Source organism: Podarcis liolepis, assembly GCF_965112155.1.
Source record: "Podarcis liolepis genome assembly, chromosome: 1".
In the NCBI taxonomy this organism is placed as follows: domain Eukaryota; kingdom Metazoa; phylum Chordata; class Lepidosauria; order Squamata; family Lacertidae; genus Podarcis; species Podarcis liolepis.
In genome coordinates, this window is record NC_139554.1 from 42,420,853 (window position 1) to 42,442,918 (window position 22,066).

General features: G+C 44.5%; 1 protein-coding gene across 2 annotated transcripts in view; it reads right to left on the minus strand.

The window, feature by feature from the left end:
• The window catches only part of CCDC9B (coiled-coil domain containing 9B), a 67,642-nt gene that overhangs the window by 26,221 nt on the left and 19,355 nt on the right, over window positions 1-22,066 (minus strand). For both annotated transcript variants that reach the window (XM_083507999.1, XM_083507998.1), the window contains exons 6-8: window positions 13,241-13,315; window positions 6,529-6,713; window positions 5,258-5,313 (exon numbers count right to left, since the gene is read on the minus strand). In XM_083507999.1, coding sequence (XP_083364125.1) covers window positions 5,258-5,313; window positions 6,529-6,713; window positions 13,241-13,315 — 316 coding nt within the window. The remainder of the gene's footprint in view (window positions 1-5,257; window positions 5,314-6,528; window positions 6,714-13,240; window positions 13,316-22,066) is intronic.

The window sequence follows — 22,066 nt, forward strand, 5'->3', positions numbered from 1 at the left end:
GCTGTGGTCACCAATGAGGAAGTTGTGGAAGCTGAAGCTTTGCCTGCTGGCACCTCAGCACAAAAAGCTGAACTTATAGGTTTAACTAGAGCTCTGCAATTGGCAGCCGGATGTAAGGCAAACATCTATACTGATTCTAAATATGCCTTCTTAACCCTGCATGCACATGGTGCTCTATGGAAAGAAAGAGGTCTAATAGGAGCCCACGGGAAGGCCTTGAAATATGGACCTGAAGTAGAAATCCTGTTAGAAGCAGTATGGGCTCCAGAACAGATTGCTGTAATGCACTGCAAAGGTCATGGACGAGGAAGGGATCCAATAACCAGAGGAAATCATGCTGCTGACAAAGCAGCCCGAGAGGCAGCCCAAAAGCCTGTGGGAGGATTTATAGCAGCCCTCATACCAGAGGTAGCTCCAGAAGAAGTTAAACCTCACTATACCCCAGAAGAGAGGAAGTGGGCTGAACAGGAAGGAGCAGTTGTGAAGGACGGTTGGATGATCCTGCCAGACAATAGGATTTATGTACCTCATCATCTAGCAGGCACAATTGTAAGAAATTATCATGAATCTACTCACCTTGGCGGTACTGCAACCAGAGAAAGTCTCAGTCGGAAGTTGTATATTATTAACCTATCACAATTAGCAACTTGCATTTCACAGAAATGTGTTCTTTGTGCTAAAAACAATCCCAGGCAGGGACCGGTACAACCTCCTGGAATCCAACATGTGGGATATGTCCCCATGGAAAGCCTAATTGTGGACTTCACAGAGCTGGTCCCTTCTAAGGGATTCAAGTATCTCCTTGTGTTTGTAGATACTCTTACCGGATGGGTTGAAGCTTTTCCCACCCGAACTGAAAAGGCACGAGAGGTAACTAAGAGACTCCTCACTGAATTGATCCCGAGGTTTGGATTACCTAGATGCATTGGAAGTGACAATGGGCCAGCGTTCATTGATCAAGTAGTACAAGAAGTATGTCGAGTCCTACAAGTGAAATGGAGACTGCATGCAGCCTATAGGCCTCAGAGTTCAGGGAAAACTGAAAGAATGAATCGGACTCTGAAAACCCAATTGGCAAAATTAACCCAGGAAACGGGATTGGGATGGGTAGATGTGTTACCCATAACACTGTTTCGTGTTCGGTGTGCACCCACAAAAAGACTTAAGTTGTCACCTTTTGAGCTCCTGTATGGGAGACCGCCCTCCTTTGTTCAGGATATTCCAGCTGATCTTAAACAAATAGGAGACCATGTGACACAGGGACAAGTGCAATCTCTCTCCCGTGTTTTTGTTTCTCTTAACAGGTGGGTCCTCGAGCGCACGCCGTGCAGCATTGCCGAGCCGATTCATCAGTTCCAGGCTGGCGATAGCGTATGGGTGAAAGAGTGGAAACGTGATCCACTTGCACCTAAGTGGCGTGGACCTTACACCGTCTTGCTCTCTACTCCAACAGCGGTGAAGGTAGCTGAGGTGACCCCCTGGATTCATCACTCCCGTTTGAAGAAGTCCGAAGGCAGTTGGACGTGCAAAGGTGACCCCTCTAATCCTCTTAAACTGACTCTCTCCAAAAACCCCTGTATCTAGCCCTACCGGGAACGGGCTAGGTCACGGGCAACATTAGACGACCGGCCTGCTGCAGCCACAACCTGGAAGCTGGCTGACCTGCGCACGCCTGAAGCTTGAGGAGCATCTGAACCAGCGATTGTGAAAGGAAAGATTCTCTTATACAATTAATTGACTGCCCACCCCCTTGTGGAACAATTATCAGAGATATTACTCATTGGGGATCCTCGGGATATATGTTTTGGTCTTGGTGGTTCCCCATTTCTGTCACTGGGGGAATTATATTGGGACTAATATTTATTTGCTATCACTATAAGGTAATCTTTTGTGGAAGGAATGCATATGCTAGACATCAACATGATTCTATTATTAATCCTGATCCCTTGGGAAGGGGAAGGGTCCTTGAATCTGGCCAAATTGACTAAATATGGATTCCACCATGACCACAATATGTGGGTAGGTTTAGCTGAAATGGTAGCCAATGTTGCAAATAGGACCAATTGCCTTGTTTGCTCTCTTGGGCCAGATGATTCAGAGGGAGGTATGCCCTTATTACCGATACCATTAGATGCCATTGGTATGGTAAGCGAAATACCACACCAAACAGAAGTACAGAATTTCCCCGGATGGAACTCAACTAAACCATTACGAGTTATACCTGTACAAGGGGAATTCTGTGTACATAAATCATCAGATGCAGCTGATTCTACCATGATAGGCTCTTCTCATTGTCACTATACTTGGGATAATATTAAGAATACCTGGGCACACGATACTACCTATCGAACTCGGGATGCCTTGCCCTGTGCACCTCCTTTTATTCATGCATGGAAAGTGGTATGGAACATAACTGTGACAGAAAAAGGCAATCTAACATACTGCACTGTGAACTCTCTACCTCTTTTGCTATTTCGCCTTCTGTACTCCACGTACCAAAGACCTCAGACACGATGGTTGTGGTGGATATGTGGAGAATGGGCATACAAGAAACTCCCCTCCAAATGGAGTGGGACTTGTTTCCTGGGATGGGTATTACCACCAATGTGGATTATGCCTACTAATTTGCCCAAGCGTACACGAAGAAACGCTGATATTTCTCATATAGCAGGAGGAAGTACCCAAAGTTGGAGCGGTACTGATGATTGGCCACCAGAGCGCATTATAGCCTATTATGATCCTGCCTCCTGGAATCCTGGTGAGCTCATACAAGGGGCACGGGATCCTATTTATAATCTAAACAGAATAATTCGATTGCAAGCAGTAGTGGAACTTGTAACCAATGCAACGGCCCGGAGTTTGAGACTTATTGCACAACAATTGGATGAAAGTAGAGCCGCCATTTTGCAGCTGAAAATGGGAATGGATTATGTACTTGCCAAGCAGGGAGGCCTATGTGGAGTCTTGAACTTGACAGGGAATGCCTGTTGCTTTAACATTTCAGATAATGGTGAGGCAATCCGTGTGTTGGCCACAAAAATGGAGAATATAGCACATGTCCCAGTACAAACATGGGAAGGATGGGATATGGGATGGCTCACCAATTGGTTACCTAATGTCACAGGACTCAAAGGGATACTATTGTCTTGCTTGTTTTTCTTGACAGTAGTGGTAATGGTTTTATGTATGATGCCATGTATCATTTCATGTTTTAGAAGTACAATTAGCAAGATGGTTTCAAATGAAACTCTACCTCATATCATGGCCCTATACAGAGCTTTACCTCAGGAATATGATGAAGGTCAAGCTATCAAGGACACTTGGGACGAAGGTCCTTGAGCTTGAAAGGGGGGAATGAGGCATCAGGCATAAGCCTGCATTTTATTAATGTTTGATCAGGACTTGTATATTAGAGAGAGCCTAAAAGATTTTCAAATGTTTCAATGCCAGGCAGAGAAAACCTTGGCCATTCTCCTAAGACAAGGGGCCCCCTTTTTGATTGATAGCAGAAAACAATTCTCAAAGTCATAAAAGCTGAAATTACAGACTAAAAGCAGGACATTGACCCTACATGTTACAGAAGATAACAAAGGCAGAGATAAATATAATTAGGAATGGGCAAATAGTAAAATGATACCATGGGCCTCTCTTAAAACCTTGAGCTGTATTTTCTAAGGCCAGAGGTAAATGGGAGAAAAAAACATCTAGCTGGGAAGTCTTTTTAAAGCATCTAGCTGGGAAGTCTTTTTAAAGCTGTTTCTTCCTTAAACAGATAATGGGAAAAGCAGCTTGCTAAAGGGGGGGGATGTGAACTGAAGAGCCTTCTTTTGAAACTGTTTTAAACTGAGTCCTTTTCTTTCTTTCTCCCTCTACTTTAAAAAGGCCTTATTCCTTTTAAGAGGCTATCTGTGTTGTGTATTAAATATGTTGGCTTAAATGTAATTATGCAAAGGATTTAACAAATGCTAGAAGAGTTGTATTTATCTTGAAATTAAGTCAGCCACCAGTCCAGCCTCTTGCCAGACAAGAAGACGCCATCAAATGCTGTCCTGATATATTAGCTGCCAGACATTTGTTTAGAAACCTTCAAATGAAGGATATCTTTCAATGTTGATGTGAAACTCAAGATCCTTGACATATGTTTAAGATAAAAATTTAAGATTAACCATTTGTTTTAGAAGGCAATAGGGCAGGGAGGGCAAGAGGTGAGCTGGTAATTAAGATTCCTTGTTGAGACACATGTAAGATATATTACTACTTATTTGTCATTTATAGATGTAACAATATATAGCTGTTTGTGTTCCTTATAAGGACAGAAGGATATGGGTGTATCTTTTTGTGATTGGTTATAGCAATCAGCCAATAGGAAATCCAACCAGGCTGATTGGACAGAGGCAGCCCAAGGAGGAGCAAAGGGGGCTGGATTAAGGGAATATAAGTGCTGGCCATAATGGCAGGAGGCCAGGCCAGAGCTTGGTAACCATATACCACTGTGCCTCTCATTTATTTGTCTGACAAATAAATAATTATTTTAAATTCTCTATTGCTGCGTTGAATATTTCATTCCAGCTAAGCGTTAACCACAAGCAGGGTGCTACACTGGAACTGTCTCATATCCCCAGCTGGTACAGAAATAAAGAACTCACATGAGTAAAGAAAGAACGCAGTGCAAGAATCTTTGAGAGTTGCCCATGATTCCCCAACCCCCGTTCCAAAACACTGGACACACTGCTTAACATTGCTATTCCCACACACATGCTTTTTCCCCCACCTAGAGAGCCACACAGAATCAGGATTGGCTTAGCAACTGCTCTTGAAAGTTTGCACACCAGGTTTAGGGGTGTCTTCCACCATCCACTTCAACGACATAAAACTACTACTGTGGGTCACACCTCAAAATGAAGACATGAAAAACTGGGATGGGAGTGACAAGGGCCCAGCATCTTCTGACAAAGGCATGACTTTAAAAAGGTATGAAAGAAGTAGCCTTGAGACTTGGAGCCACATTAGGAGAGGCCTGGATATCTGAGACAAAGCAAACAAGATATCCAAGAGTTGCATTTTTTTGAACCTGACATCAACTTATTTATTCACTTATTGAATGTCTATTCTGTGCTTCCTCGTGAAAGAGTCTGGGGAGCGGAGGCAAACAGTTCCACAATTTAAGCACAAAAAGGAAAAGGAAAGCAATTCTAGAACAGTTAAAAGCAGTCAGAAAAGCAGTTGCCAGTAAATACATGTCCAGCCCTTTGCTCACCTTTCTTGTTGTGGACACAATCCAAAGCTGGCTCTCCATCTTTAGTATCATCAAACCTGCAAATGAAAGAAGAATAGTTCATGTATGAAGCTGGGGCAGAGAAGAATCTTCCCAAAAGGCTGCTCATGTTAAATTTAACACATTAACAAATGACTGTGTGAACCTACCCCTTGTTATGAAACAGTCCTTGCTTTTGCCCGCCCTGAAAACTGCTGCCAAACAGTTTTGCCAAGTGGCTAGCTGCAAATTCTGTGTTTTTAGGTCAGTTTTAAAATACAAAATAACCAGTATCTCCCTTCGGAATCCCTCTGGACTGTATGGAGGGCATTCACTAATAAATTAGACTGGCTTTTAGTTAAACAAATATAAATTGTGATGTCCTCCTTTACAAGGGGCCGTTTTCTTATCAACATGAGTTGCCTTCTTCTTCTTAACTTGCACATGCCCTGATGTTCATAGAATTATAGAATTTTAGCACTGAAAGGGACCCCAATGGTCATCTAGTCCAACCCTGGCAATGCAGGAATCCCAACTAACGTGTCCATGATATATAGCCATCCAACCTCTGGTTAAAAACCTCCAAGGAAGGAGAGTCCATCTTTTAATGGATCCTCTGTGGGTAGTTTACTCTGAGCCATCTATTTAGGCAGAGACATTGATATACTACCCTCTTTCTCTAGCAATCACAAGCCCCATAAAGCCCACAAAGCCCCAAGAGTAGCATGAAGCATATTACTTCTCATCAGCTTTCTAGCTCCCACCAGGATATTTTTCCTATCACTGACCTCTTTGCAGGCTACAATCTGCCTTGGCAAGCCTGGTACCCTCTAGATGTTTTGGACTGCAATTCCCACCAGCCCCATCAAGTGCAAGCACAGGGAGGCTGATGGGGGTTGTAGTCTAAAACAGTTCTGTGTTGTTGTTTTTGAAGATAGATGTCGGAACTCACCATGAACACTTCCCTTGTTCTCTTTGAATGGCAATGGCACCCACCTGAGAGGTGCCAGAATTGAGCTCCTGTGAGTTATGGCTGAAAAAGCCCTGGTCCAAAACATTTGGAGGGCACTGGGTTGGTAAAAGATGACCTACAGCAGGCATGGCCAAACTTGGCCCTCCAGCTGTTTTGGGACTACAACTCCTATCATCCCTAGCTAACAGGACCAGTGGTCAGGGATGGTGGGAATTGTAGTCCCAAAACAGCTGGAGGGCCAAGTTTGGCCATGCCTGGCCTACAAGCATGCAGAGTGTGTGTTGACTGGGAGACAACTTACATGTGCTCTGATTTTTCTGTGTCCCAAGCCCGCCGCCATTCCCCCCTTGCGTTCTTGTGGCGTGCCAGTCGCTCCAGGTCAATCTGTTCCCGTTCCTTCTTCCACCGCATGTATTCCGACCGCTCTCTCCCGGTCAGGGTAGAGCCCTTATCCCCTGGGCTCTTCTGGGGAGATTTTCCTCTCTCCTAATTGAAACAAAACAATATGTGATTAATGTGGAAGGACTTCCTGGGCGTCCAGAGTTCAAGCTGATGATCACCACAGCAATTATGAATCTCTTAGGCTGTTTCAATCTGCTGGTCCTTTGGGTGACCATCTCACCTTCTTGCGTTATGGCCAATCCAATTCGTATATGAGTGGCTGCTTGAAGGGCTTCTCAATGACAGCTCAGCTCCTTCAGCACTTGAATGCAGCTATCCTGACTTCAGAAAGGGGAAGTAATGCAAAGGAGGAAGTAGGTGTCTCTAGGCTTGCACAAGTTTCACTTCACCATCATGCTTGCCAATCAGGAAGCTACCGTATTTTTTGCTCTATAAGACGCACTTTTTCCCTCCTAAAAAGTAAGGGGAAATGTGTGTGCGTCTTATGGAGTGAATGCAGGCTGTGCAGCGATCCCTCTTGCTGTTCTGGTGTCTGGGATTCAGATTTTTTTTCCTCTTGTTTTCCTCCTCCAAAAACTAGGTGCGTCTTATGGTCTGGTGCGTCTTATGGAGCGAAAAATACGGTGCGGTGCTATTTGGGCCTAGTTTGATCAGCTCTCAAAAGTGGTGTCGCAAGCAAAGTGTTTTATTGTGGGCATATTCCGCAGCATGTTCTTGACATAATAAGAATTCCTTAGTGGTGGATTTATTCTGCTTTATTAGTTGCTCTGGGCTGCTTTCCTATTGCCACCACATTATTGCTGCCCAGAGGGGCTCAGGTGCAACAAAAAGAAGGACAATAAAAAACAACAACCCAGAACATTTGTGATGTGAAAAGTTATGGGATTTCAGGCTACAGGATATACACCAATTAGAAACGAAGCAGTCTGGCCACCCTGAAATGTTTGCAGGTGCAACTAGCATTGAAAGCTGGATTGCAATGGCCACTTCCAATAGCACCATAATCATGAACGCAGAATGAAAACGATGTCTGGAGGGGCTTTTATAAAGATCGTTGGGGGTTTTTGTGCTGCTTGAGTCTGTGAAGCTGTCTTTTTTGGAAGTCCTACTCCAGGCACCCTCACCTTCAGAAATAAGGTAGGTGCTGACAGGGAAGAAAGTCATCTCTGTAGTGGTGTCCAATTTACAGAAGCCCCCCCCCCCCATGGAATCATAAGGTGCTAAGTCATCATTGGCTTTTAGGGACTAAATGAAGGCAGTTTTTTTACACCTACGTATTGAATGGCTGAGCTGCTATTCTCTTGCGGTTCCATTTCTCAGCTCCTGCTCCAGTTTGGGAAGCTATTTTTATCTGCTGCTATTTTTGCTGTTTTGCTTACATATCCCACTCTGTGCTGTTTTAATTGGATTTTATTGCAAACTGAGCCTATTGGTTATTAATATTTTAAGCCATCTCAAAGGTAAAGGTAAATGACCTCTGGATTAAGTCCAATCACCTATTTATCTCCTTGCACTGGTGTGCTCTCGAACTGCTAGGTTGGCAGAAGCTGGGACAGAGCAATGGGAGCTCACTCCATTGCGCAGATTCGAACTGCTGACCTTCCAATCAGCAAGCCCCAAAGGCTCAGGGGTTTAGACCACAGCACCACCTGTGTCCTGCCACCTCAAAGAATGTATAGTCAAAAGGCAGTATAATTATGCTTTAAAAAACAAGTAAAAAATACTACTTAGCTTATTTATTTATTTATTTATTTATTTATTTATTTAAAGTATTTATATACCACAATTCATGGAGATATTACAGTGGTTTACAAAACTAAAAACAAATAAACAAACCCTAAAACAATCAAATAACTAAAATGCAACAAAGTAAAAAAACAGCACAGCGGATCATTATAATAGGAAGAATAAAACACAAATGTCCAACCAAAAATAAAAACAATGTTTTGGCCTGTCCTCTTTCCTCTTTATATTGTTATGAGTTTGGGGGTGCCAGAATCCTTTAATCCCTTAAATCAGCAAGTGTTAAAATATAGAACAGGCTAGCTTCCTCATGAGGTAATTACCTGGGAAATGGGCCATTAAGAGAACAAAGGAAAAGGGGCTCTGTGCCAGACAGAAAATGGGTGGGGCCCCTCCTTCAGCTCTTTGATAGTTCGAAAGACAAAGCCTGAGTCAACCCCTCCATCATAGGCTCAGGTTGTATATTATGTGTAATTAAGCCATATAACCTAAAGACACCACAGTCTCTGCTGTGCCTCATTCCAAAGGAAACACAAACCCTGGTTAAGTACCTGGAACCCCTGTAAACTTGTATCATTTGGCGATTGTGGCTAGGAATATATTGTTGCATGTCACCCCAATCAAAATCCCCTGCTTGAGTAATCTGAGAGTCTTGGGTAGCTTAAATGCTCTGTATTTCCTATATCCTCCTGAGCTGCAGAAAGTCAAAGGATGCTCTGCAGTGGAGGCATCTAGGTGCCAATGTTTGGGGACCCTAAGGAAAAAAGGAACTATCTCCTCTGTGTGGGCTTCCAAACGACCCATGCACACATTTGTGTTGATGCTCTTCCAAGAAGCACTCCAGGATTCAACACCTGACAAAATGCTTTGTCAGAACAGATAATTCTGCAGAGGCACCTAATACTGATCAACGAACACTTGACACCGCACACTCCTGAGGTGGCAAATGCAAATGGCTAACTGCTCATTTGGCACACACAGTTACACAAATGGCTCGCACAGCTCATTGTTCGCAAGATTTGTTAAAACAGATGCTCACTACCTGAGCTGGAGCAGCAAATGGTGCCCTCCTCAAATCAAGGGGCCTGGCAGTGGCGTAGCGTGGGTTGTCAGCACCCGGGGCAAGGCAAGTAATTTGTGCCCCTTAACCTGTGGATTTGCGCCCCCTAACCCTAACCCCCAGATGTTGCGCCCGGTGCGGCCGGCCCCCCCTGCACCCCCCACGCTACGCCACTGGGGCCTGGTACCCAAGGCTGAACTGCTTCTTTTGGACCTTGAGGCAAACCCCACCACCACCTCTCTCTCCTTCTCTCTTGCAGGAAAAATACAATAATGTAAAATAAGTAACAAACAGCTGGCTGCCTTTTCATGACCCAAATCAGCTGCCTGAGACAGCCACCTCTACCTAAAGAAAAGGACACTCCTATGGTTAGACAGGCCACTATTTATCTCATACCGCAGATGGGATGGTGAGGTTGAGAGCAAGTGGCCCAACTCTGGCCGCCTAGTGAGATGACTGCTGAGACTGGGCGTTCCTAGTTAACACCTCATGAACTAGCCACTATGCCACACTATAGAGCAGCCTTCGTCAACCTGGTGCCCTCCAGATACAGTGGTACCTTGGGTTAAGAACCTAATTCGTTCTGGAGGTCTGTTCTTAACCTGAAACTGTTCTTAACCTGAGGTGCCACTTTAGCTAATGGGGCCTCCTGCCGCAGCCGTGCCACCACCACACAATTTCTGTTCTCATCCTGAAGCAAAGTTCTTAACCCAAGGTACTATTTCTAGATTAGCAGAGTCTGTAACCTGAAGCATCTGTAACCTGAGGTACCACTGTATTTTGCACTACAATTACCATCAGCCCCAGCCAGCATTGCCAAGATGAAGGGGATTTTGGTCCAAAATATCTGGCGTGCACTATGTTGGGGGAAAGTGCTATAGTGCTGCACTATGTATAAATGTTTGTACCTGTATAGTTGGTCCCAGAAGGACAGGGAGCTCAGAGCATGCTGCATAATGAGCCTCCAGTATACAAGTCAGAACAATGTACTTTGAGCAGGAAATTTGTTTGCTTGCGCTGCCTGAGGCCTCACGATTTATTGTTCCATTCGGCGTTGTAGCAGCTGAATGCTGGTCTTGCTTGAATGCTTAAGACCTTAACGAAAAGTGGCTGCTCAGAACAAGAAGGAATGAATTTGAAAGAAAGCCATCAACACAGCAAGAGTTTAGTGTAGCCCACCAGATGCGGGAGCCAACCAGCAGCTCTCAGAACTGAAGGGAGGCCCCAGAGCATATTGCTGAATATACACATCCTGTGACGTTCATTGTCTGCGGATAAATCAATATTCCATATTTCTCCCCTTCAAAGACGGCCACACGCACGCACACACCCTGAACAAGAATTAACACCCTTGGCATTTCATTGCAGATCAAAATAGAACTGAGGAAAATTAGAGGCTGAGGAACCTGTTGCCAAGGAGACACACCTATGTGGGTGGGCAAAGGAGAGAAAGAGCAGCAACACTTTACTTCTCCACCAAAGGGAATTTAGGGGCCTGACAAGCCCATCCCACATGTGGGTGGAGAAGCAAGAAGTTAGGATCTCTACTGTGAGCAATAGAAAAGCACCCCAGAGGCTCAGGACACCCTCCAGCCACTTCCGTTTCTGGCCTCCCCAAAATTGCTTCCCATAACCATACCTGCGCCTCACCTGCCAGACTCAGGAGTTTGATGCTTGGGAAGAGGAAATGAGAAATAAGAGATATATTTCTATATCAGAGACCCTGTTGGATCACTAGAATAGCAGGTGAATGAAATCTATGATTCGGGGGGGGGGGGGTTGTATCCAGGACATCTAGGAGATTACTGTGTAGGGGAATTGGAATGAATATTCCAAACCTGGCAAATCGATCAGCAAGAATCCCAGCTGGTGTCCACTGTTTGTTGACTTATGAGCTCAAGTGAGAGACTCTGGATTTAGCCAGAATATGCTTATTTTTAATAGCTCAAAAAAGAGTGATAGATCCCCAAATATCGACACCCCCTCAGTCTAAACAAGGGGTGGAACTGCCATCAGAAGGGGTGGTGAACTGCTTTGTAGAATATAGCCAACTCGAACTGAAAGTGTGTCTTGAAGTGGGTGGGGGAGGCAGCTCATGTTTACAGATTTGCCTGCTGAATCACGTATCTTCTGGGCAAGATGAGATGTAAGGAGCACCCCAGCTTTTCCAAGGATGACTGCACTTTGTATTAAGGAAGTGAGCAGCAGATATTCACTGTTGGGAGCCAGCTCAGGGCAAGGGCAGGGAGCTGTTTACCATGCTGACCAGGGCCTCAGCTCAGCTTGGCCACAGCTGCGCTTCTTGGGCCATAAGGGAGTGACACAGATCAGATCAGCTCACCGTGCTCCCTGGGCTGCAGCTGGAGCTCAGGCTAATGAATCACTTCACCGGGAAAGGGAGGCTTATTCAATTTGTGCTCCGTTAATTACGAGCATTCGTCGGCTCAAGGGAGCCAAGGCTTCCTTCTGGGTCTGCGCTGAACAGTGAGCAAGGCCAAATCTATTGCAAAAAAAGAGTCAGCCCCTTGCAATCTGAGAGTGACGTGTTTTTTGTTGTTAACGCCGGCAGTTAGCAGCCTCTGGATCAACACCCCTCCTTCCCAAAGAGCTTACTACAGCTGCAAGAATGAATCGCGTGTGACAGGTCTTAGTCATACGGCTTGATGGAGCAGTGAAAGAATTTGCACGGTGGTGCAAGGATGGTGGAGGAACAGAACAGGCGTTGCATGCCCAGCCTGAGCATTTTCCTGCCACAAACCTTTTCAACCTCAAGCAAAGCACCATGGCTTCGTTTTGCACTCCAAGTAAGGCAGGTCCCTCCCGCACCTTGACTGCAGTCCTTGTCAAATTAAAGCACTGGACTTAGCAAGCAAGTTTCCCCTCCTATTCTTTTGCTGTTTGAAAATGTAATATTCAGGTGAGGATGGCTAAAGCCGTGCTGTGCTTCTGGCACCCTCTGGTGGCCTGTGTGCTGAACAGCACTGTGATGGCATTCCACAAAATGGCATTACTTAGCATTGCACCATACTGGAAACGGATTGCCTGGACCAAACCATTGATTAACGGTGCATCAGGTGCTTGCTTTTATCCCCTTTAGCGTCTGAAGAAGTGTGCATGCACACAAAAGCTCATACCAATAACAAACTTAGTTGGTCTCTAAGGTGCTACTGGACGGAATTTTTTTATTTTGTTTCGACTACAGCAGACCAGCACGGCTACCTACCTGTAACTGACACATCTCTGTTTACAATGAGGTCACGTGTCTTGTGCCCACAAGTCACCTCAGGGTGAGATAAACATAGTGGCAAGCAAAATTGCCTTATTCGCTGATGGGGAAGAATTCTTTCTAAAGACCTTAAGCAGAATTTCCTCACTGCTGTCACTGACCATGCAGTACTGGTGGTAATACTGCAGCCAACGCATGAGCACTAGGATGCTCTCCATGGCAAATCAGGGCACAAAGCCAGCTGGCTCATTTAAGTAGTTCAGCTGTGCGTGTTGCAGCTAGCCACTGTCAGGGCCGGCCCAAGACATTTTGGCACCTGAGGCAAACCTCAAAATGTTTTTTAAAAAGCAAACCATCAATAAAGGCAAGTCCACCGCCTCCCAAGGTAGCCTGTTCCACTGTCAAACCGCTCTTACTGTCAGAAAGTCCTTCCTTAGGTTTAGTCAGAATCTTCTTGTGCAGTCAGAATTGACTTGTGAATTGGAATTTTCTGTTGTCAAATGCAGCCACTGATGGTTAGTGAATTAAGCCAGTCAGCCCTGCTCCCTGTTCACGGAAATTGTCATTAAAGACTGCTCTCACCTTTCTGACAAGCACATTCTCTGAATGTTTTTCACCCTCTGACCACCTCCTCTCCACCGTTCTCTTTTCATCCACCTGCAAGGACACAAAAGGGAATGTTTATTCAGGAGCAAAGAAGCATCAGCACAAGCTAAGAAGATCAGATTCCCCTGCCATGATTTTTTCTTTATTTTTATTTCATTTTTTTAAGAACAGACAATACAGAAGAAACCAAGGATTGTCAGGTTCAGACAATGGAACAGAGGAAAAGGTTGGGAAACAAGATGTGGAAGAAGGACAACAGCAAAATCCTTACCAAATCCTTTCTATTCCACACTGCTGCCAGAAAGGAAAAGCAGATCCGTAGTTAAAAGCCTTGTCTTTACCATCAATATGAGCACTTCCAACCAAAATTAGCACACACAAATAGCATTTGGACATTTCTCTAGTTAGTTAGTTAGTTAGTTAGTTAGTTAGTCCTTGGTTTTCTATAGCACTTTTGATCTGAAAAGTCCTTTACAAATTCTGGGCATGATTCAGCTAGAGTTAAACACTCTGAAGCCACCTGGTTGTCCATGGGAATGATTTAAGCAAAATCTTCATTCTCAGTGGGACTGCAAGGTGCTTAACTTTTGCTAGATCATCCTCAGTTATCATTCAGGCCCTCATCACAATATTGTGGTGCATGTTATTGTTCTCATTTTATAGAGAGAAAATATCACATTGGTTGTGGGTTGGCCCCAAAGATACCCTTTTGCATGCAGAAAGCACCTTCCACTCACAGAAGGGCTGCTTGATGCATTGTGATAAATCAACATAAACAAGAAAAGAAGTGCTTCCGCTTGTACAGGAGTTTGCAAAAACTCTTGACAAAGGACCTCTCCAGACTGCTGTTATATTGCAGGTGTATTCTGAAACATGTTCTTGACCCAGTAATAGTGCATTGGTGGTAAATTTATTTTGCTTTATTAACCGTTCTTTGATTCTTCTCCAATGCTTCTACATTATTACTGTCTAGAGGGAGTCTAACACAACAAAAGCAGGACAATAAAAAAACTCCAGAGCATTTGTGGCATGAAAAGTTACAGGATTTTAGCAGCACCTTACGTGCTGTTTAGAAGCAGTATGACTACCTCAAAACTTATTCAGGGAAAATAGTATTTGCAAAGGAATCTCCCATGACCACCCCAGTCATGAGCACAAATGAATATGCAGTAATTAGGACATTCTGTTTTCCTTTAACATCAGTGATCTGGTGGCCAGCTGGGGAAGACTGCAGGCCGGCCTGCAGATTGGCCAATGGTAGACAAGCCTGGGTCTGGGGATTCTTCAGGGGGAGGGTCAAACCAGCCAATGGGCATCGCTTGGGCCTGCCCCATAGGGAATAAATTGTGGCCAGGCCAGCATTCCTCCACAATCTTTTCATAGGATCTCCCATATCAGTTGTGATTATTCAGGGCTGGGCAGGAATTTTTCCACCTGGCCAATTGGCACTGGCCGGTTGGTTTTCACCTACCTCATAGTAATTGTCACAACTTTGTGAGGTTAGGCACTGGGTAAGCCTTAGTCTGGTCTGGAGGTGATGTTGTAGCCTCTGCCTACCCCTCCTTGGTTAATGGTATTCTGTTAAGGGGATCCATGAAGAGTTGCTTGTGCCTGATGCCCAGATGGGGGCTAGGGCCATAGAACTCCTCCATAGGGGAGCCCCCTGGGGTACCCCTATTTGATGTAGGTCATAGGGCCTCCCTCATGTTGTGATTTACCCTTAGGTACACTCACAGCAGATGGGCTGGATTTAAAGAAATGGCTTCACCCAATGCCAAACCTTTCACATCTGTAACCAATAAAGTTGTGGCCTATTTGAATTCAAAATCTACCGGTATATGCTGCTGTCTTGTATGGTTGCTCATGACATAGGGAGCAACTTCGTTGTGGGGCCTTGGCAGGCAGCTGGAGGACATCTGGAGTAGAAGCATCAGAATTGCCACAGAGACAGAAAGATGAAACTCTGGCAAGTGACTATTGTTCAGTGGCAGAACACATCCTATCATTTTGAAGGCCCCACAACAGGTGATGAGAAAGCCCTCTCTGTTTGAGAGCTGGAGAATCACTACTAGTCAGAATTGACAGTACTAGGCTAAATAGCTAAACTGACCCTGATATACGGCAGCTTGCTATATTCCTAGCTGCAGTTGGCTGAAGCAGAGGTACAGCTGTAGCTTCATTGGGAGCTTGTGTGAGGTTAGCACTTGTGTTGTCTGCTTGCTAGCAATATCTCTGCTTGCTTATTTGTAAACAAAGAGATATTACCAAGGCACCACGAATCTCTGGTACATTCTCAGCCAAAGGAAATGACTCAGATATGCTATTCCTGGGACTTACCACCACTCAGGGAAAGTGAGGAGTGTATAACAATGCTTAGAATCTATCGTGCTACCCTCACTCCACTTCCCAGAGCAATGAGAAGTTCCAGGAAGGCAATGCATGATCAGATTTAGTTTCTCTTGGAAAGCAGCCACTGGAGACTTATTGGAGTTTTGTAATATTTACATTATTAATCAGAGAACAGCAGTTTATCTGAACTATTATGAGGAGGAACCCGCAATACGTATCTCTCTGCTGGCAGCCAGTCTCAAAGCCCAGCATCATGTACACATAATCCACTTGATTTATCCACGTTCCCCAGTAGCCACTGAGCAACAATAAAGGCTTTTAGCAAGTGGCACCATTTGGAAATCAGTAACTTCATGTTCCACTAGGGCTGGAGTTCACGTAAGCAGATATTATCTTGCTATGTAGTCCAAAAGGCACCCCACATCCCAGTACGCAAGAGGGAAGGAGACTTGGAGGAATCTTGAAGCTTACAGAAGTGCAAAAATATTTTGGGGGTGGAAATCCATAAAGTGGGAGGCCCTCATAACAGTCCATTGAGAATCTTGGCTGACTGTTGGGGGGGGCAGAAAACTGGGGGTGGGGGTGAAATGGGGTAGCTGAAATGCTGAACAGAGGCTTCCGTACTGCAAGATTTTCACGATCAGCCTCATCTATTGACACTTTCTCACAAAATTGTGCCCCAAGTGGCTCACAACGTATCAAGTGAATAATTACGGTAAATATAACACACACACACACACACACACACACACACACACGAGAGAAATAACACCATCACTAAATAAATACCAAAAAAAATCTGTACAAGTTTGTTTGAAACAATATGAACAAACCAACCTAATCTGACAGCTTGAAACTAAACCAGGGAGAGAGAATAATGCCCAACACAGAAATAAAAAGTAGTATGCAAAACTTCCACATGCTCCAGATGCATCTCTCTCTCATAGTTTGGATCCAAGACTCAACTTCAAACATCCAGGGAACCCACCACCCCAGCTCTCTCCTGGGGTAGTGAAGAGGGGCCTTCAGGCCACCATTATCAGGACTCTGCCAACAACTCTATACAGAGGTCAAAAACTTTCATTCCACATTCTCCCACCAGTCGACACGCATTCATGCAGGCTGGGGGTTGTAAACAAATTTCTGGGGGTTTGTACCACCCTTGCCCTTGTGGCAATTTCTGACATGGTGATTTTTACAGTCCTTTCTCCAGTGCTTTTTATTCTGGGGGGAGTGCAGGGGTATGCATACCCCTAAACATTTTGTGAATCTTTGTACTTCTGTCCATTTACTGTTGTTGTTTTTCCTGACTTGAACTATAAAATGGTGATTTTCTTGAGTCAAAATGAAAGTACCCCTAAACATTTTTTTTAGAAAAAAAGCATTGCCTTTCTCCAAATCAAAGATATGGGTAACAGGGAGAAACATACATTTCAAAGAGCAAGTTTTATAAAGAAAATAAATAATTTCAGCTTAGAAATGATACTATGTTCTAAAAGAAACCAGTCATCAAATCTCTTTCTTAACATATACTTAGTCTTGCAAGTGAGGAACAGAATTTTTGGATTTTGGGGGGGGTTAGGTCCCAATCGCTAATAATTTAAATAAGCATCAATTATAGGCACACTAACAGTCTGTTTGAACAGCTCCAGGCACTTTATAAATGTTTGTGCTGTTCAGTTGTCACAACTGAGCAACAGGCAGATTATCCAAAATGAAGACTATCCTGATGTCTGGGACGGACTGTTTCCATGAAAATTCAGCTCTCCTTATTTCCACTCACCTGCATGGGAGAAAGACTGGCACGAGCATGAATCCTGCTCTCTCTCCTGACAGCCGGCTTCCTACCAACAGCCAGACATGCTTTGCGTACAGCACACAGGGCTGCTTTGTCTCCTGTCTAGCTGATGCAGCTGCCTACCAATTCATGCAGAATCCTGTCAACTTCTAGGTCTTCTGCTGCCAAAAAGCTCTCACTATTTATTACTTTGGTTGGTCTGAGTTTTGTAACCATACATGGCAGCTGCAGGAACAATTGCCTGACTTTTGCAACAGCTGTGCAGGGTGGAAACTGGCAGCCCCATTAGGAGTGATAGAATCAGACAATCATAGAAGTGTAGAGTTGGAAGGGGTTCCTGAGGGTCATCTAGTCCAACCCACTGCAATGCAGGAATCTCAACTAAAGTATCTATCACACATGGCCATCCAACCTCTGCTGAACAACCTCCAAGGAAGAAGAGTCCACCACTTTCTGAAGGAGTGAAAAGCAAAAGCGCACTCAAAGATCTCCAAACTGTAACCCTGCCACCCCTGCCTGAATCCTACCTTCTTCTTTTTTAAACATAACTTTTTATTGGGCTTTATAAACAAGGATCATAAATGATACAAATTAATAGACCAAGTCTTCACATGTCATTTGTATATCACAAAAAACAGAATAATATATCTGCAGTAATGTCTGCAACATATGGTTCATTATTAGTGGTCAATGTATATGTTCTTGGTTTGTGAATTGGTTTAAAAAATAACAATAACAAAGGCGAAACAGGATAGAACAGAGTTAACAGATAACATTGAATATTGCATAGCCAAACGCCTAATCGGGGGCCCTTGAATCCTTCCTTCCTTTTAACACACTTCTAGACATCACAAAATTGACTCAGACTGGCTGTGCAGATAGACACGCCAATCAAGAGGAGCTGACACTAAGTATATCATCATGAACACAGGAGAGCAAGTATAAACTCCATTTAAAAGTATTGTAATTGGAGTGTTTTCAGCAGAAATTTAATGCTGTAAACAGATCTTTGAGATATCAGGAAAGGGACATTGCCAACAGTTTTGAATTTTTCCCAGAAAGGGAAAATCCAAAGAAAATGTGGGGGTGGGAGATATGGGCTTGCATTTTGATAAGAGCAACATTGTGCAGATGCTACAACCTGACCCCACCCCCAAAAAAACCTGCATGCATGAGAAGCATTTATCCCACAATTCATCCCATTTGGAAGCATCCTGAGTGATAGAAAGTGACTGGTTGGGTTTAACACACACATAACTATAGGGCAACAGTTGTAGGGAAAAAGAGGATAAAGCCAGTTTGTCTTCCCCATCCTGGTTTATTTATTTTATTTAAATGGGGTTTTGTACATTTTGTTCATGTTCAGGGAGGCCCATGACAGAAATCTGCATAAACTTTGCATATGCTAATTTATGGATGCAGATGCAAATATAGCCCAACTTTCAGAGGCAAAGCAGCCCTATATAAGCAAAGAGTTGTGTGTGTTTGTGTATGTATGTGTGTTTTAAAGGTTTTCAGAAATAGAAGTCCCCTCTTCATCTTAGAATTCCCCCCACCAGTGGGGCTCTGGACCAGTTTGGGGAACATAGTAAGCTGTCTTCTACTGAGTCAGACCATTGCTCCATCTAGCTCAGTATTGTCCACTGCAGCCTTTATCAGCCTTGGGTCCCCAGATGTTGTTGGACTACAACTCCCATCCTCCTTGACTACCTGCTAGCTAGGGATGGTGGGAGTTGTAGTCCCACAACATTTGGGTACACAAGATTGAGAAAACGCTGGCTTATTGATTTGTCTCTAGCTTTTCAGATGGAGATCTCTCCCAGTCCTGCCTGAAGATGCAGGGTTTGAACTTAACACCATCTATGTGCAAAGCAAATGCCCTACCACTAAGCTACAGCCACTTCCCAGGGGATTTGAAGGGAAGAATTTACCGTATTTTTCGCCCTATAGGACGCACTTTTTCCCCTCCAAAAATGAAGGGGAAATCTGGGTGCGTCCTATGGGGCGGATGCAGGCTTTTGCTGAAGCTTGGAGAGCGCACCGACCCCTCTTGCTCTCCAGGCTTCAGGAAGACATCCGCAGCGTGGGGAACCTTGCAGGAGTTCCCCGCAAGGCTCCCCACGCTGCGGATAGCAGCCTGCTGCCCAGCGCGAGGGGCGCCCTGAAGCAGAGCGCCCCCCGCGCCAGGCAGACATCCGCAGCGTGGGGAGCCTTGCAGGAGTTCCCCGCAGGGCTCCCCACGCTGCGGATAGCAGCCTGCCGGCCCGCAAGGGGGGGTGCCCTGATGCAGAGCGCCCCTCGTGCGGGGCAGACATCGGCCAGCCCCACAAGCTCGGGGGACAGCAGGGAGGCGCAGCGCCGCCATCCCACTGTTCCTCGACCTGGTTCTGTTTCTCTGACCTGCTTTTGGGGGGGAAATAAAGGGAAATTTTTTTCCTTTATTTCCCCCCAAAAAAACTAGGTGCGTCCTATGGGACGGAGTGTCCTATGGGACGAAAAATACGGTACATCCAGTTTGTCTAAGTTTCCCTGTGAGGGTCCACCCCTGCAATCCTGTTATTTCAGTAAATGCAAGATGGAGATAGTTCCTCCTTCAATTTCTCTGTAGTGGTAAAGACAAATGAGCAAAGCTGGTTGGTTACCCTATTCCAGCTATCATGTAATATCCTCCCAAACATGACAGACAGCTGTCTGGCATGATTTAATTCTGGGTATGTTCACAGAAGAGATGAATGACTGTTGAGTGGATAGCAAAGCTTGTCCCATGGAGAAATACAGCACCACGCTTCCTGCCCTGTGCTTAGTGAAATAGTATTGGGCTGATTCAAGGCTCCAGACATAAAAGTATTCCTGAGCTGATTTTGCAGCATCTGAAAGTGGCGGCTTTTGAAAGCTACATGAGAGTACGGAGTCAGTAGTTCTCCTGAGCTTTAAACATGAAGAGAAGAGTAAAATACAAAAAAGACAATTCCCTGGAGCAGTCAGTTCAAAGAAACAGAGGATGCTGAGAAGGCAAGTCTGAGCTTGAATGAACAACCTTTATTCCTGCTAATTGCTTGGGGCCTTTTTTGAGTTGAACATCAAACTCTCACAGAGACAGGCACAGTAATAACAAGGCAGAAACCCCATTTCAGTGTCGCAGCTAACATTCCTTTTTTCTGTCCATGTCTCAAGAGAGCACATTTCATCAAAGATAGTTTACGTTACATGCTTGTCCATTTTATTGCAGAATTTGTCTATTTTTACAGTAGAAATACATGAAAACACCCATGAAGTGCAATAGAATTTGCAACAAAATATGCACACAAATGCTGTGATTTAAGGGGAGGAATTGTTCCCCATCTCTATCCAGCACTGAAGGTTGCCAACTTTTTATCTGTTTCTCCTCCTGTGCCTTTAACAGCAGAGTGGTAACGTAGCAGGAAGAAGAGAGTAGGAATAAATGAATAGTTCTTCAAATGAAGAAGTGCAGAAAGTGAAGGATTGGGACCTGTGTTTTTAACTTGTTCATAAACAATATCAAGTTAGGGGTGAGCAGTGAGGTGGCCAGGTTTGCTGATTACACTAAATTATTCAGGGTCATTAAAACAAAAAGAGATAGTGAAGAGTTCTCCTACCTCCGGTTGTGGGACTGGAAGTGAAGAGAAAGAAGATGCTGACAAAGCCAGTCACTTGTTTACATTCAGGATGGGGAACAGGATTCAGTAGGCTGCTACCATGGGCAATAAAGCCAAGGTGAACCCCCCCCCCTTTAAGTGCTGAATCTCCATAGACATGGGCTTCACTCAAATACCAACAACTTCAGGTTCTGCAATTGTAGCTGACTGGGAGTTCTTGTGCAACAAACCTGCTTCCCCAAAAGAGTACATTTTTGGTGAAAGGGAAAATGATAGGAAAACGCAGCTGAAGGGTAGGATAACCCTTACCTTGAGGGAACATCATCTAACCACCCTGCAAACGTATCAGAATGAATGGTCATTAAGTTTCATTATTATTATTTTCACTTATGAGTCGCTTCCCACAAGGCAATCATTTTTGTTATATAGGTTAGATGGTTGTTATGTCATAATGTTCTCTCACACTTCCCCATGCATTTCCCCATACAGTGGTGCCCCGCAAGACGAATGCCTTGCAAGATGAAAAACTCGCTAGACGAAAGGGTTTTTCGGTTTTGCGTTGCTTCGCTAGACGAATTTCCCTATGGGCTTGCTTCGCAAGACGAAAACATCTTGCGCTTTTTTCTTAAAGCTGCTTGAAGAGGCGCAGTTGCGACGGACCGTGCTTCGCAAGACGAAAAACATCGCAAGACGAAAAGACTCGCGGAACGAATTATTTTCATCTTGCGAGGCACCACTGTAACTTCCCTTATCACAAAAAAGTCTGATCTTTTGGGGAAGCAGGTATGTTGCTCAAGGCCTCTTGTTTATTATTACACAACTTGAATTTGCCAGTATGTGATTGACTCCCACTCCAAAATAGTGACAGTCTAAAAGCACCTCTACTTCTTTATTGTCTCTACACTAGACAATAATTTTTGCCACCCTTTCCTGGAGATGCCAGAGACTGAGCCAGAGATATTCTGCATGCAAAGCATATGCTCTGTCACTGAGCTATATCCCTTCCCCTACTACTGAGCTAGTAAAAAGTAAAGTTTG